This window comes from Panthera leo, chromosome D3, assembly GCF_018350215.1.
Source record: "Panthera leo isolate Ple1 chromosome D3, P.leo_Ple1_pat1.1, whole genome shotgun sequence".
Classification (NCBI taxonomy): Eukaryota; Metazoa; Chordata; class Mammalia; order Carnivora; family Felidae; genus Panthera; species Panthera leo.
The window spans coordinates 24,003,746-24,020,592 of record NC_056690.1 but is presented as its reverse complement, the minus strand read 5'-3'; the positions used below and the strand labels follow the sequence as shown (position 1 = coordinate 24,020,592).

Sequence of the window (16,847 nt, the reverse complement as noted above, 5' to 3'; positions counted from 1 at the left end):
TTTGCATATTTGCTGCAAAATATGTATTTATTTATTTATTTATTTTTTAACGTTTATTTATTTTTGAGACAGAGAGAGACAGAGCATGAACGGGGGAGGGTCAGAGAGAGGGAGACACAGAATCTGAAACAGGCTCCAGGCTCTGAGCTGTCAGCACAGAGCCCGACGCGGGGCTCGAACTCACAGACCATGAGATCATGACCTGAGCCGAAGTCGGCCGCTTAACCGACTGAGCCACCCAGGCGCCCCAACTGCAAAATATTTAAATGTTTGGTTACAGGACTCTGCTGAGTGTTACACATAATGGTCAGTGTATTCTTCCTAAAATGAGAAAAATTTCAAATTTTACAACTTTTCTGGTCCTACAGTTTCAGGGACCATGGACCTGTATCTTCACGAAGGTCAAGATGAGAATCTAAAACTGGCCCGCGGTATATGGTATCAAGGTTCCTCCCATCTTATGAGGACTCTGGCAGCCAGCCAGTCTCTACTAACTCTACCCCAGCCTTGCTGTGCCGCTTTCCCTGCAACTTTCTGAGGGGCTTTTCAAATTTGTATGCGGCTCACCCAGGCTGAGACCAGGGATACGTTCTGAGAAACCCAACAGGTTCCAGCCAACATAGAGCACCAGACAAAAAGCACACAATTTCAGGGGCGCCTGAGTGGCTCAGTCGGTTAAACGTCTGACTCTTTTTTTTTTTTTAATTTTTTTTTTTTAATGTTTTCATTTATTTTTGAGACAGAGAGAGACAGAGCATGAGCAGGGGAGGGGCAGAGAGAGAGGGAGACACAGAATCTGAAGCAGGCTCCAGGCTCTGAGCTGTCAGCACAGAGCCCGACGCGGGGCTCAAACTCACGGACCGTGAGATCATGACCTGAGCCGAAGTCAGACGCTCAACCGACTGAGCTACCCAGGCGCCCCGTAAACGTCTAACTCTTGATTTCAGCTCAGCTCACAATCCCAGGTTTGAGAGTTCAGGCCCCGCGTCAGGCTCTGTGCTGACAGCATGCCTGGAGCCTGCCTGGGATTCTCTCTTTTCCTCTCTCTCTGCCCCTCCCCCGCTCATGCACTCGCTCATGCTCTCTCAAAAATAAATAAGCATTTCAGAAAAAAAGCACGCAACTTCAAATACACAAAAAAGGCAATGAAAGTAAAGAGCTCAACATCAAGCAGAAGCACAAAGCCCAGGTTCCGCTAGGTTTAGAATTGTGTATTGATGATCGTGGAAAAGGAACCATCCCCATAATTACGATACAAACTATAAAACACAGACTTCAAAAAAAGTGGCAGCAGGGTCCAAGAAGGCAGGTTGCTTTCATTCAGCCAGTGTTCATGACACAGCAGCACACACAGCCAGACGCTTTGTGGTGTCAGCGTCCTCTGCTTCCCCTTCAAGAAGTCGCTTTCGACTCGTGGAAGGCTGGAAATAAAAAGGGAAGAATGTTCAAAGAGAACTGTCGGCTTTAAGATTATCAAAGTGTCCCACTCATGCTTCTGGTAAGTTTGGAGCATTTCATGTGCAACTTCTAGTACCAAGAATTAGGAGTCGTCCCCCTGGACACCTGAGTCCCCACCATGCCTCCCTGGACTCAGACATGCTTATCAAATGGACATTTCTCTCTCCCTTGTGGCTTGTGAGCACTTGATATAATACTGACATTAAGCAGCATAACCGCCCTCCCTCCTCTCTGTCATCTTCTCCTAAATTATGAAGTTTAAAGGGACTACAAAACCTCTTGCTGGGAGCCCCAAATCTTGCTCTTTTTTGGGAAGACCATCTTTTTTGTGTGTGTCTTTATTTTCCCATTGATAAAATACCCAGGGGACATTAGGAAGGGGAATGTTATTCACCAAAAGAAGGCAGGATAGTAATGAATAGATATTGAAGTATACTAACAACTTTGGGGGAAATAAAATTGTAACCAATAAATAATCAACCACTCACCCAGATTTTAAATTTTCAACAAGTTTAAATTTGAACTCCTACTAGAGTCTTCCAATTCTGCCTTGCAGGAGACCTCTTGAATGACAATCCCTAGCTGTGCTTGTTTAATGCGTTAAACACTCTTCATTATTAAATCTTCTAAGGGTGCTAGGGCCAATCAAGTGGAAACAAAATATCTACGACGTTATTCCAAAAAATATTAAGCAATTGCTACTAAGGAGACCTTTCAAGCTCCTCACCCTTGCTCGTTAGTTCTTTAAAACTGAGGCTACTACATTTAATGACCATCATCCGAAATACCTGGGCTGGGACTTGGGGTACAGTCGTCGACTTATTTTCTTCAAAAAGCAAATTCTGAAATTTTCTCTTCATGTCCTCATCCTGTGAAGAAATGAAAAAACCTAAGTGGGCTGTGTCTGAAAGAACGAAAGTTCCTAGGAAGACAGGTCTAGGATGCCCCTGGAAAGAGGAAAGTGGGTAAGGACACCCAGTCAGTCCACCAAAAGGCATGCTCTTGCTAAGGCTCCAGCAGGGAAAGGACCACGCGCTCCTCTCCTCTGCCTTCCCAGAGGAATCTAATCAGCAGTCAATGTTTAGTCAACACTGGCTGAATCAAACCCACAGGCCTCAGAGCTGTCAGGAGTGCAGAGACAACCACAGACATTAGCAGTCAAGAGACTTTCAGGACTAGCATCCCAGATCCTGAGAGATGGCAATCGAGAAGCCAGAGGCTGGGACTAGCTCAGCTCCCTGAGGGCTGACTCCCTGCAGCTCCCCAAATCTTTCCAGGAGGTGCCCACTCCCAGTGCCAACAATAAGATCATTTACTAGGGCCACCCTAACCAAGCAACACAGCACCCCAGAAAAATTCTCCCAGCAAGGGCTACACAAGTCACCAGAAGGACTTCAAGCCCACAATATCCCAGAGCTAATGAGAAAGGAAGACAGATGAACAGGTCATACATAGCATTACAGGGGTTTTGTGCTGCTAGACAGAGAAGCAGGGAGAGGGGTGCATGTGCACACACAGAAATCCTGCCCACATGTCTGTGAGGGTAATTCCCACCTCCAGGAATGTTCACTTCCACAAGGCTCAAGGATTTGCATCTGGGAACCCTGAAAGGTAACCAGGCACAGCTCTCCCCACCTTCAGAAAGGTGAACATCCAGGACTAGGATGGGGCCAGCTAGAAGCCCGGCTCAGCCACTAACGAGGAGTGTGCACACAATATGGACCCACAGCTGCCTGATTCCGAAGTCCCATGATTCCCACTCCCCACACTGAGCCAAGAGCAACACAGGGTGGAGGTAGCGGGGAGCAGAGGACATAGGGGTGAAGGCCTTCAACATTCAGCCGTTCGAGGTGTATATAACTGCAGTGCTCGGGGATTAAGACACCTGTTGTGTATCGAGGAGCTGGATCACCCGCTTCGATCACACTGTTTTCTGCATCACTCCATGTAGCGCCCACTGCCCATTTTGAGAGCACCAGGTTCATCCGGATTCTGCTCTACAATCTCCCTTAGAATCTCACCTCCTATGTAATGCCACTCTCAAAATTCCTTCCCTTATTTCCTCCTATACCTGCTCACAGCCTCCACCGGCAATGCCCTCCTTGCCTTCCTGCCCATCCACCTCAACCACCTTCTCATTTACTCAGTGAACAAATACTTTGTGAGCAACCTTAGGAGCCAGGTACCATAAAAGTCACAGGTGCCTCCATGTCAGAGGGACAAAACCAACACTGAAAATGCTGCTCCCCATTGTTATGGACTAAGATATGTCCACCTCCACCCCCTTAGTTCATATGTGAAAGCCCTAACCCCCCAGTGACTATTTGGAGACAGGGCCTTTATTTATTTTTTTTTTTAATTTTTTTTAACGTTTATTTATTTTTGATACAGAGAGAGAGCATGAACGGGGGAGGGTCAGAAAGAGAGGGAGACACAGAATCTGAAACAGGCTCCAGGCTCTGAATGGTCAGCACAGAGCCTGATGTGGGGCTTGAACTCACAGACCGCGAGATCATGACCTGAGCCGAAGTTGGATGCTTAACCGACTGAGCCACCCAGGCGCCCCGAGACAGGGCCTTTAAAGAGGTAATTAAGTTAAAATAAGGCTGTTAGGGTGGGGCCGCAATCCAATACAAAGGATGTCCTCATTAGAAGAGAAAGAGACACCAGGGATGTGAGCACAGAGAAAAGACCACGTGAGGACAGAGAGAAGACAGCCATCTGCACGGCAAGGAGAGAGGCTTCAGGAGAAACCGAATCCGAATCTGCCAACATCTTGAAACTGGGACTTCTAGCCCCTTGAACGGTGAGGATATGAATTCCTGCCATGTAAGCCACCCAGCCTGTGCTATTTTGTTATAGCAGCCTCAGCAAACTGATACACGCATGTCATCCCCAGGCCACTGAACCTTTAGATGCTCTTCATATTGTGTGAACCCGTGAGCACCTGAAGCCCCTGTCTCATTCTGAGCATCCCCCATACTCTGCACCTACCCTTGTTACCACGTGTATCCCACTGCTGGCCTGTGACTGTGGTCGGGGTTGGCCCCCACCCAGACCATCAGCCCCGCAAGTCCAGGACTTAACTTACTCTTCTCTGTATCCCCAGTAAGTGTTGACACATGAACTCATTAACTGTCCTCTGAAAGAATGAATGCATGAGGAAATGAAACCACACCCCATGCCCCAAATGGCAACTCTTCAGTACAGCCAAACAGAACTGACCACACGCCTATTTTGGCCTGTGTTTAAACAAGTCATCAGTTAGCAATAACATGGAAAAGGAGCTCATTAAATACGGCAGGTAGCAATGGGTATCTGAAAATAGCCTTCCTTTCAGAGCTTTACAACCTATTAAAAAATATTAAACTGTAATATGCCTCAAAGACAAGGAGGAAGGAATTCTCTATTTCAAGAGGTAAATATGAGGCCAAAAAGTCGACATAAAGGATGTTCCCCAAACTGAACTGTTAATAACAGGAGAGACTGGAACTCACATTCCAAACACTCCATCCAGGGCCAGACCCACAAAACCATTTGGCTTCTTCAAAAATACTGGATTTTCCCAAAATAAAACCTAAACTATCACTAGCAGATGATTTATGTGGGCAGCGTCTGCACTCTGGTCCTCACTCTGTGTCCAGTTCCACCGTTTGCAGCAAAAACACAATGCTGCGGCAAAAACACAATGCGGACAAAAGAATATTCAGGTGAGACCCCCATGGCAGGGCTGAACTTCACCTTTTCCTCAGTTGTTAGTAACAGTTTTCTTTGGAGACAAACATAACAAGAAAAACAGGCTATGCTCCTTCGTAAATTTCAGGCAGCTACAGACCCTGTTCCCTGACCTAACTGGCAAGCTCTGTTTTTTTCAAGATTAACACAGCTCCTCCACCTCCACATCTGGCCCCAAGAGTTTCCCTATTAGGGCACATAAAAAGAGCCAAGAGGCATGTTTTTCTTTTTCACCAAAATTAAATCCCCACATGCAAAGGCACCCTTTGTTTCCAAATTCCTTTTCTCTAGGGTCCTGCTGTTTCAAATCTGTGTGGTCTATTAAGTGCTAAATCATCTGACAGATTTCTTGGGGGCGGAGGGAGACTGCTGTTTCCAGGGCAATAGCCCAAACAAATGTATCTACTTTTTTTTTTTTTTTTCTTTTAAGGATTTGTTTTTCTCCACCTGAGCTAGCGGGAGCAACACGTTAAGTGTGGAGGGCTGGAACAGAAAAAGAATAGAGGCAGTCTTCCCAGAGTTCCAGAAGCAGAGTTCTGAGAATGGATGGCCCCAAGGAGTTCCTGGACCAGGTGATCCCCACAGTACTTGAGCCTCTAGCTCAAGCTAGCTGGTTAAGTTCCCCATCCCCATAGGAAACAGACCAACTAGAAGTTAACAAGAATGGGTATGTCTGTGCTTGAATGGAACCGTACTTAACAGAAGGTCTGACATCCATCAGAAAACCTGCCCAACCATGCTGGAGCTAATTCTAAAACCAAAGTTTAGTCCAGCAAAGCCACAAAGGACTTCCAAGTCTGGCAGCTAGAATGAGGTCAGGGTATAATCTAACAGCAGCCACAAACCCCTAGAGGGACACATAGGTAATACAGACTTCAAAGGTGCAGGTAACTTTGCAATAATGGCATGTTTATTCGCCATGAATAAGAAGTGGGACCCTTAGTGGCACCTGGGTGGCTCAGTCTATTGAGCGTCTGACTCTTGATTTCAGCTCAGGTCATGATCTCACAGTCATGAGATCGAGCCCCACATCAGGCTCATGTGCCCGTGAGCCTGCTTAAGATGCTCCTTCTGGTCCTGGCCTCCACCCCCCCCCCCCCCCCAAAAAAAAGAAGCGAGACCCTGTATGCCCAATTACTTAGGCTTAAACAAATGGCCAGATTCTCCCCCAGAGAATCTGCCCTCCTCCTCCCGTGACTTAAGGTTGAAGGCAGCTGGAATGCAGCCAACCCCACCTGTTCAGGGTGAGAGGTTTGAGGAAAGAGGATGACACAGCTGGGGGTGGAGGTTTACAGCTGGAACAACCTCTCAAAGTACCACAGCCAAACTGCACACTCAGGGAACCCGAGTGGGCCTAGGACAGGCCATAAAGTGAGCTTGTCTACCCCAGGAGCCACAAGTTAAGTTGGGACGGTTATACCCAAAGATACACTTATACTCACGACCCATATACACACATAAACATACCCGACACACTTAAAGCTCAATCTCAAGCAAGTGCACTAAACAGACTCAACAAAGCAAACGTGTTTGCAACTTCTTCCTCATCCCTCAGGCACAGCTGAGGGCTGCCCATATAGTTCATGCTAGCGAGCACTGCCCCATACCCACCTGAAGCCATGGGTGTCTTAAAGCCTCCTCTGTCGTAAAACGCACCTTTGGATCCACTATTAGCAACTTCTTGACAAGGTCCAGAGCTAAAGCAATAGGATAATTTATCACATCATAGTAAAAATGGTAGATACATTAAATCCGCAAAATTAAAGTATGCCAGAATCACAGGCCAACATCCAGAAAGAGAGGGGGGCTAAGGTCATTGCCAGCCAACAGGTGTGGTGGACAGGGTCCCCTGTCCTCCTCTTTGTATTTAGAGCTCTCTGAGAAAACCAGGAATGACCTCGATGCCCCCCATCTCTCCCTGCTTGCACATCACAACCTCTTCGCCCCCTGTTCCCTCGCTCGTTGCTGGATTCAACTTCAAACTAATTAAATCTGAACTTCTGCCTCGTTCTAAGACGCTCAGGATGCTCGGCCAACTCTCCCGAGACCCATGGAATGACAGAGAGAGTTTCTCGGCCAGCAACAGGCTCCCTGGAACTGGAGGCTTGGCAGAAACAAAGCTTAACAGCAATCACCATGCTGAGACTGCCTTTCTACTGCAACAGTATTATTCCTTTCACATTCTAAGATTTAACAGAATCACCTATGTTACTTCACATTTAGTTTTAGTTTTCTACTTGCCCTTTTGAGAATTACAAAGTTACACTTTTACATCCTAAAACACAAAGTAATTACTTTAGCTCTTACATGCTCATTCACAGGAGACTTTGTAACTGAAAAGTTACTTATTATTTTGTACCCTTAAATAGGTACAGGGCACATGCTTCTGTTCCACTTAGCCTCACAAAAACCCCTTAAGGTAAAGTTTATTGTACCTGCTTTACATATAAAGGAAAGAGTGACTCAGAGAGGTTACGTATCTTGCCTAAGGTCACATAGCTAGGAAGTAGCCAACCCAAAACATGAGTCTCACTTAGCCTGGTTGAGGAGCCCATGTTCTTAATAACTTGCTCTGCCCCTCAAAAGGTGCAAAACAAACAAAAGAAAATAAGAAGTAACAGGAGAAACATAACAACTTGAAAAGAAATTCCCACCACGGCACACACATTTTACCGAACGACAAATTCTTAACCTTTTCATATCCATACCCTTCTCTGAGACCTCTGCCCAGACTTCGGGAATGAAGTTGAATTTTCCACTGGTGATCTGATCCTTCAAGGACACTTGAGTCTTATGCTCAGAGAAAGGTGGATACCCACTAAGGCTTAACATCGGTAGAGAAAGAAAGGAAAAGAAATCAAGTAGCATTCTCAGTGGCATTTGGACATTTATAGATTAGATTTTTCTTTAAATCAACGGTCAAGATAAGTCACCCAAATTAAACACAAGCTCTCTACCTGGGCACGTTTCTGTTTTCACCTAACTACTTCCAACCAGACTCTGAAGCAATAAAACTTTTCTTACCAAATAAAAAGAATAACTCCTAAACTCCAGCAATCCACAGCTCGGTTATATCCAGCAGTCCCAAAGGAATTAAGAACCTCAGGAGCCAGGTAGGTAGGGGTACCACATAAGGTTCTCATGAGAGAGGTCTCCCCCAAAATCTTAGACTGCCCAAAATCAGTAATCTAAAATTAAGGACAAAAGGGAATCATTTTTAATGGCAAAATAAAATTAAACGATCAGCATAGTCTGCCAGTCCCAAAAGCTATGCAGGCTAGATCAGTTCCTATCCTATACAGTCCATGCCTGCTGTTAAAATCTGGAATTTTGTTGGGGCGCCTGGGTGGCGCAGTCGGTTAAGCGGCCGACTTCAGCCAGGTCACGATCTCGCGGTCCGTGAGTTCGAGCCCCGCGTCAGGCTCTGGGCTGATGGCTCGGAGCCTGGAGCCTGTTTCCGATTCTGTGTCTCCCTCTCTCTCTGCCCCTCCCCCGTTCATGCTCTGTCTCTCTCTGTCTCAAAAATAAATAAAACGTTAAAAAAAAAATTTTTTTAAATAATTGCTAATAGTGGAAGGGTCAAGTTCTCTACCTTTTTATGCTCCCACTTTTTACTTGATGAATCTTTAAAGTTTACGAATAGAAATTTGGGGTGGCCACAGAAAGAGTTTTCTTACCTTTATAAGACAGTCCTCTTTTTGGGATGAGAGTAAAACATTCTCTGGCTTTAAGTCCCGATGTATAATGCCGTTTTCATGAAGGTACTACACAGAAAAGGAGGCATGACCCTCAGGTTTATGGAGTAGGTATGTGAGTAAAGACAGACAGACAAGACACACACACACACCCCCCCCTTACAGCTGGGATGAAACCATAAGCCAGGTTACTCACAACCACATTACCCCAAATCATAGAAAACTACTGGGTAAAGGGCTTAGTGTTTATAAATTTGTTTTCAAGAAAATCTTTAGGGGCACCTGGCTGGCTCAGGCAGTAGATCTTGCAACTCTTGATCTCAGGGTTGTCAGTTTGAGCCCCACATTAGGGGTGGAGATTACTTAAAAAGAAAATCTTAAAAAAAGAAAAAGAAAAGAAAGAAAATCTTTAAAACGTAGGAAAAATGATATTTGCAACTATGTGGATGGAACCAGAGGGTATTATGCTAAGCGAAATTAGAGAAAGACAAATATCATATGACTTCACTCATATGAGGACTTTAAGGGACAAAACAGATGAACATAAGGAAAGGGAAACAAAAATAATATAAAAACAGGGAGAGGGCCAAAACGTAAGAGACTCATAAATATGGAGAACAGAGGGTTACAGGAGGGAGTATGGGAGGGGGGGATGGGTTAAATGGGTAAGGGGCACTAAGGAATCTACTCCTGAAATCATTGTTGCACTATATGCTAATTTGGATGTAAATTTAAAAAGATTTAAAAAGTAGGAAAGATGAAAAATGCAACTTATGACAATAGACCGTTCATTTCACTCTTCAAAATAGTAAATATCCCTTCATATAGGCAGAAATCTAAGGTGTCAATTTCATTTATAAAAATGTAAATGAGTGATTAAAGTATTTTGAGAATTTATTAAAGCATAAAAATTCCACCAAAATTATGTACTTGGTCATTCACTTCCTGAGAATTTTTTTAAAAATATTTTTAATGCTAATTTATTTCTAAGAGAGGGAGAGAGACAGAGCATGAGTGCAGGAGGGGCAGAGAAAGAGGGAGACCCAGAATCCAAAGCAGGCTCCAGGTTCTGAGCTGTCAGCACAGAGCCCAAAACGGGGGGCTTGAACTCATGAGCTGTGAAATCATGACCTGAGCGGAAGTGGAAAAAGCTCAACTGACTGAGCCACGGAGGTGCCCAGATCTCACGTTTTGTGAGACAGCCAGCCCTGTGTCAGGCTCTGTGCTGACAGAGTGGGGCCTGCTTGGGATTCTCTCTCCTTCTCTCTCTCTCTGCCCCTCCCCCACATGTATGCTGGCTCACGCTCCCTCTCTCTCTCAAAATAAATAAATAAACTTAAAAAAAAAAAAAAAAAAAACAAGAACTGAGGGCTTCTCTTACCTGTACAGCCAGGAGCATCTGGTAAAAATAGAGCTTGCACGTAGCTTCTTTCAGGCGTTTATTCCCCACCACCCTGTCAAACAGCTCTCCTCCTTCCATCCTGAAACAAACAGGCAAAGCAGGGGGTGGTTCTTGGGCGGAAGATAATAACACAAACAAAACAAACTCATGCAGACAGGCAAAGAGCTGCCCTTTTTATTCTCACGAGGACTCCCGTGTGTACAAACAGTGAGGTAGGAAGTCTCCTCTCCACAATGAAGATGTCCTTGTTGGAAACTAAGGAATGGGGAAAGATGGAAGGGGTGGGCAGTGGGCACTAGACACTCAGGAGCTTTTAAGAATCTGACTCAGCAGACGGGAGGCGGAGCCCAAGAGTCCGCGTTTTCATCATGCACCCCAGCTGATTCAGAGACTGAGCCAGAGCGGCAAACTGGAGCCCACAATCAGACGGGTGTCTGAACCCTAGCCCCACCATTCCTAGCTCTGGAGCTTTGGACAAGTTACACACCCTCTCTGAGCTTGTTTCTGCCTCTTAAAAAAATAGGGACAATCCTCCCCCTACCTTGATGGCTGTGGTAAAAATTAAGAGATAATTCATGGAGGTAAGGCGCCTGGCACAAGTGGCTGTTTGGCAGGGTTATTCAATTCCTCTGAGCTTCAGTTTCCTTTTCTGTAAAGTGGGACTAAAGATCGTAACCCATCAGTAACCTGTAAGTAACATGGATGACTGTTAATGAAGGGTACATGAGTCAATCCATGTAAAGTGCTTGGAGCAGTAATTGGCTCATAATAAGTAATTAGCATCAGTGACTGTTACTGTATTACTTCTGTTTTAACTAGGTCCAGTCAGACAGCAACAGATATTCCTTCAAGCACCACAGGGGCCATCCAGTCTCTCCCAGTGCTATGATTGAGGCTGTTTACTATAAAATCTTTTCTTTTTTTTTTTTTAAGTTTATGGTTTCTCCTTCCCTGAATGCTTTTTTTTTTTTTTTAATTTTCATCCAAATTAGTTAGCATATAGTGCAACAATGATTTCAGGAGTAGATTCCTTAGTGCCCCTTACCCATTTAGCCCATTCACCTTCCCCACAACCCCTCCCATAACCCTCAGTTTGTTCTCCATATCGATGAGTCTCTTCTGTTTTGTCCCCCTCCCTGTTTTTATATTATTTTTGTTTCCCTTCTCTTATGTTCCTCTGTTTTTGTCTCTTAAAGTCCTCATATGAGTGAAGTCATGATTTTTGTCTTTCTCTGACTAATTTCACTTAGCATAATACCTCCAGTTTCCATCCACGTAGTTGCAAATGGCAAGATTTCATTCTTTTTGATTCCAAGTAATACTCCATTGTATATATATACCACATCTTCTTTATCCGTTCATCCATCGAGGGACATATGGGCTCTTTCCATACTTTGGCTATTGTTGATAGTCCTGCTATAAACATGGGGGTGCATGTGTCCCTTCGAAACAGCACCCCTGTATCCCTTGGATAAATGCCTAGTAGTGCAACTGCTGGGTCGTAGGGTAGTTCTGTTTTTAGTTTTTTGAGGAGCCTCCATACTGTTTTCCAGAGGGGCTGCACCAGCTTGCATTCCCATGTTTACTATAAAATCTTTTACTAACCAACCTCCTTAGCCACTGGATACCACTCAGGAGCAAAGCCTTGCCTGTCTGCTCCAACAGCCACTCCCAGAAACACTACATATTTACATAGAAATGAACATCAAGACAGGCCCCTTCCATGAATGAGCCAGGGAATTATTCTGGTCACACCACAGAAGACAGGACTTTGTGGTTACTGAAATAACCCAGCAAGTAAACCAGTACTGAAAAGATAACGAGGTATCACCATGCCCCTAAGCACTGTGATCCCAAGCAGAAACATCCACCCAGGCAGATATTTCAGAGTAGTAATATCCACCTGTGGTTGAACAACTGTGTGTGCCAGGTACTCTGCTGGGCACTTTCCATCCTTCATAGTATCTGATCCTTATGACTCTACATATGGGGAGTATCACTATTAGCACCCCACCCCCACCAACACTAGGAAAATAAGTAAGAGTCAAGGACATGAAGTAAACTAACTCACAAGCAGTCACCTGCACAGCGGGATTCAAACCCAGACCTCAGACCCAGGGCCTGGAACCTCTAAGCCACATGCCTTTGGAAACATTGGGAGGACTTTAGGTTTAGTACTAACCCCACATGCACACTTTGTGGGCCCCACCACCACATACATATGATGAGAGTCCCCAGGATGAGAAATGCAAGCCAGCATTGGATTTTTTGGTGGTTTATAAGCACTTGAATGGAAACAAATAGAAAACTTTATTACTTACAATTCCAAAACAATATAATAATCTTCAGCCTCAAAAAAGTCTTTAATCTTGATGATACAAGGCTAAGAGGGGAAAAAAGAGGAAATGTAGTGAGAAACTCCCAAGAGGAAAACCACAGAAGCAGAATGGAGGCATTTGCCCCCCTACCTCAAGGCACTCTAAAGTTCATATAGCAGAAAAGGCAAAACAGCCTGTCAGCACAGAGCCAGATGCAGGGTTCAAACTCACAAATCCATGAGATTATGACCTGAGCCGAAATCAAGAGTCAGACGCTTAATCAAATGAGCCACCAAGGCACCCCTAATATTATGATTTTATACTTAGAAAGCACACCTATTGTTTTTACAATGTGAAGATAGACAGTAGAGTTGAGTGGTCTGGGTAAGTAAAAGATGTGGTAAGTATCTCTCAGGGACATACCCCACCCCAAGCAGAGAGGAGGCTTGTAGTTATTATCAAAATTAAAGGGAAGGGACGCCTGAGTGGCTCAGTGGGTTAAGGGTCCGACTTCAGCTCAGGTCATGATCTCGAGGCTTGTGAGTTCGAGCCCTGCGTCAGGCTCTGTGCTCACAGCTCAGAGCCTGGAGCCTGCTTTGGATTCTGTGTCTCCCCCTCTCTCCGCCCCTCCCCTGCTCACGTTCTATCAAAAATGAACAAACGTTAAAAAAAAATAAAAAATAAATTGGGGCGCCTGGGTGGCGCAGTCGGTTGAGCGTCCGACTTCAGCCAGGTCACGATCTCGCGGTCCGTGAGTTCGAGCCCCGCGTCAGGCTCTGGGCTGATGGCTCGGAGCCTGGAGCCTGTTTCTGATTCTGTGTCTCCCTCTCTCTCTGCCCCTCCCCCGTTCATGCTCTGTCTCTCTCTGTCCCAAAACTAAATAAAAAACGTTGAAAAAAAAAATTTAAAAAAAAATAAAAATAAAAATAAAAAATAAATTAAAGGGAAGAGAGTTACATTTTTAGATTTTAGAGTAAGAAGAGTAGCAAAACTCACCAGAGTGACTGTCCTACAAAGCAAATTTCATCACACCCAATGCTCTGATTAAAGTCCTCCTAGTGGTACAGGGCACCTGAGTGGCTAAGTCTATTAAGCATCCAACTGTTGATTTCGGCTCATGGTTCACGAGATTGAGCCCTGCATCTGGCTCTGTGCTGACAGTGTGCAGTCTGCTTAAGATTCTCTCTCTCTCCCTCTCTCTCTGCCCCTCCCCTGCTTGCTCACTCTCTCTTAAAATAAATAAATAAACTTTAAAATCCTTCAAGTCGTAGCTTCCCATAATGAACTGTTGAACAGCAGTGAAGGGATGCCCCACTGCTTCCCCAGCACAATGGATCCTGGAAACATAATGCCGAGTGGAAGAGGCAAGTCACAAAAGACTTCAGAGTGTATGGAGTAGCTTCAATTGCATGGTCAGGTTTTCATTCCTTTTTTATTATTATTATTATTTTTGAAAGAGAGAGGAAGTGCAAGCGGGGCGGGGGGGGGGGGGGCAGAAAGAGAGGGAGAGAATCCCAAGCAGGCTCTGCACTGCCAGCTAAGAGCCCAGTGTGGGGCTCGAAGCCATGACAATGAGATCATGACCTGAGCCAAAATGAACAGTTGGACACTTAACCAACTGAGCCACCCAGGCACCCCCTCAAGTTTTCATTCTTAAGTTGGTTAGTTCTTAGGTGTTCATTTCATTGCTTTGCTTCATAATTTATTGTTTTACATGTGCCAAATGTTATATAATTTAAACATATTTAAAGGAAGGAAAGGAGACCAATCAGGAGGGAGAGATGGAAGGAAATAGAAGAAAGACAGAAAGTAAGACGAGGAAAGCAAACCTTCGGAAACCTAACTTTTCAGCAGGAATTAGCAAACCCTGGAGACCCAGCCTTGTCCTGCCCCTACCCCCCGACCATGGCCAAATCTCCTGCTCCTGGTCCCATGCATCCTCCTCTCCAGACCACAAAACACCCTGCCTGCCCCAGACTTGCTGTGTTCTTTCCCAATGTCACACCTCTGCTTGCTGCCCTCCTGCCTGGTGATCCAGCCCTCTGGGCACACCTGGTCTCAAGCATCAGGCCCCAGCTCGAATGTCACCTTCAGGATGCATCCGCAGTCCCCTGCGTTGGTTCTCATCCATGTGGCCTCATGCTGCATCTTCAACATTTGTCTCCCCATCAGACTGCGACCTCCAGGAGGGCAGAAAAGGGAAACTAACACCCACCACGGGTCTCCTTTCATCAGGCGCTTGACAGGCTGAGTCAAGTCTTATTTCTCTTTCTAGAACCAACACTCAGCAGAGCAGCTGGCACACAGGAGACATTCATGTGCTGCGCAGATTAACGAGAACAATGGCAGTAACAGAAACACCACTGAAGGCAGACTCTACCACCACATGTTGGTCATGGCACACACACCATGTGAGGCTGAGAGCAAACCAGCTCTGCCACTCCTTACCTATGATCCCAGCACATTTGGCTCTGCGTGACCAGCTGTATTGCCACAAAAATGAAGACACTGGATATGCACTGTAAGGTTATACTAAGAGGAATGGAAAGGGGAACTAAGATTCTCATATGCTGTCACAGGAAGGCAACAGGCTATCTAAAATCGATAGGGATACCTGGGTGGCTCAGTCGGTTAAGAGTCCGACATCAGCTCAGGTCGTGATCTCACAGTTCGTGAGTTTGAGCCCTGCGTCAGGCTCCACGCTGACAGTGCAAAGCCAGCTTGGGATTCTCTTTCCCTCCGTCTCCACCCCTCCGCTACCTGTACACGCATGCGCTCTCGCTCTCTCTCTCAAAATAAGTTAATGAACTTAAAAAGAAGAATTTGATCATAAAAAAATAAGATTGATAAACCAAGAGATAACAGTTTATGTATATTATGTAGAAATACGGAGATAAATTCATTCAAACAAAAAAGAGATCCAAGAGTTTTAAAATGTTTGTGGGGGGGGGGGCCGTGGGGGCTACAGACCTACAGTCTATGTGTGAACCTTTGAGCAATATTTGACTCTCTAGATCACATGCATGTGATATCCCGATATAATAAAGCAGAAGTAGAAGAAAAGACACACATGGAAAAGGAACAGAAATTGAGAGGAACAGAGGAGAGCTGCTTGGTTCTGCCTGGCATCATCAGGCCAGCGCCCACCTGGGAATGGACTGGTCTGGGAGCTGGCAGAGCACGAGGAGGTGCCCAACAGTCAGAGCCTGCAGGACTGCATCCTCTAAGGTACCACCGTCTCTAGGGTCATTCATTGGCTGGAGTGTCGCAGCTGAAGGTGTCTCTCATGAACCGGAGGCTACTACCCTAAACCTTCCAGTTAGATCACACAGGGAAAAGTTTAGGGAATGGCAGTGATTTCTCCACACCGCAAAACATTCCCCCAAGCGTGTTCTCCATGTGGAAAGCTTGGCAAGCACATCTCATCGAATTCCTACACTGACCTTTAAGGTATGTATCCATATTGTCTCCACTGCAGAGATAAGGAAACAGGGGCGTTGAAAAATGAAATGACCTTCTCAGAGCCAGGAGGTAAGAGAGATGGGAGTGGGAACCCTGGTCTGTCTCCCCACTAGGCTGAAACCAGAGGAGGGGAGGATGGCCAAGTCCATCTGTGCTCACCACCCCCGGGCCTAGAAGGCAGGCTGGCACAGTAAGTGTTTAACAACAGACTGAATCAATGCCTGGCTCCAAACGCCAGGCTCTACTCATTATCCCCCAAATGCACTCATGAGCCTGTGTTTCATTTCCAAGAGCTTTCCACATGCCCTTGTAAATTGCCAAGAAATTCTCTCCAGAGATCTTTTTTGAGGGTTCTCAATTCTTCTCGACTGCAGTGGACATTGGATTTGTATAAATGTTATGTTTGGGGATCCTCTGACATCAGAAAAAACTCTGAGGATTCTGTTTATCTTAGGGGTATGTCTGAAGCAACCCCACCCCAGAAAATTAGAGGGCTCCTCTCTTTAACAAGAGATTCCAGATCCCTTGGGGTGGGGGGGAGGCTAATTCATGGGGCACCTGGGTATCTCAGTCAATGAGTGTCCAACTTCAGCTTAGGTCATGATCTCATGGTTCATGGGTTCAGTCCCACATTGGGCTCTCTGCTGTCAGCACAGAGCCTGCTTCTTTTCTCACTTCTTAAAAGACAGACTTAATGGTGCGCACCTGGGTGGCTCAGTCGGTTAAATGTCTGACTTTGGCTCAGGTCATGATCTCATGGTTCGTGGTTTCAAGCCC

At 45.5% G+C, this 16,847-nt stretch overlaps 1 protein-coding gene across 6 annotated transcripts in view; it reads right to left on the bottom strand.

The window, feature by feature from the left end:
- Positions 1-1,061: 1,061 nt before the first annotated feature.
- The window catches only part of CHEK2 (checkpoint kinase 2), a 46,580-nt gene continuing 30,794 nt past the window's right edge, over positions 1,062-16,847 (bottom strand). For all 6 annotated transcript variants that reach the window (XM_042910657.1, XM_042910658.1, XM_042910660.1 and 3 more), the window contains 8 exons: positions 12,612-12,673; positions 10,270-10,369; positions 8,871-8,957; positions 8,218-8,381; positions 7,902-8,017; positions 6,805-6,890; positions 2,247-2,327; positions 1,062-1,421 (listed from right to left, as the gene is read on the bottom strand). In XM_042910657.1, the coding sequence (XP_042766591.1) occupies positions 1,332-1,421; positions 2,247-2,327; positions 6,805-6,890; positions 7,902-8,017; positions 8,218-8,381; positions 8,871-8,957; positions 10,270-10,369; positions 12,612-12,673 (786 nt within the window). In that variant the 3' untranslated portion in view covers positions 1,062-1,331. The remainder of the gene's footprint in view (positions 1,422-2,246; positions 2,328-6,804; positions 6,891-7,901; positions 8,018-8,217; positions 8,382-8,870; positions 8,958-10,269; positions 10,370-12,611; positions 12,674-16,847) is intronic.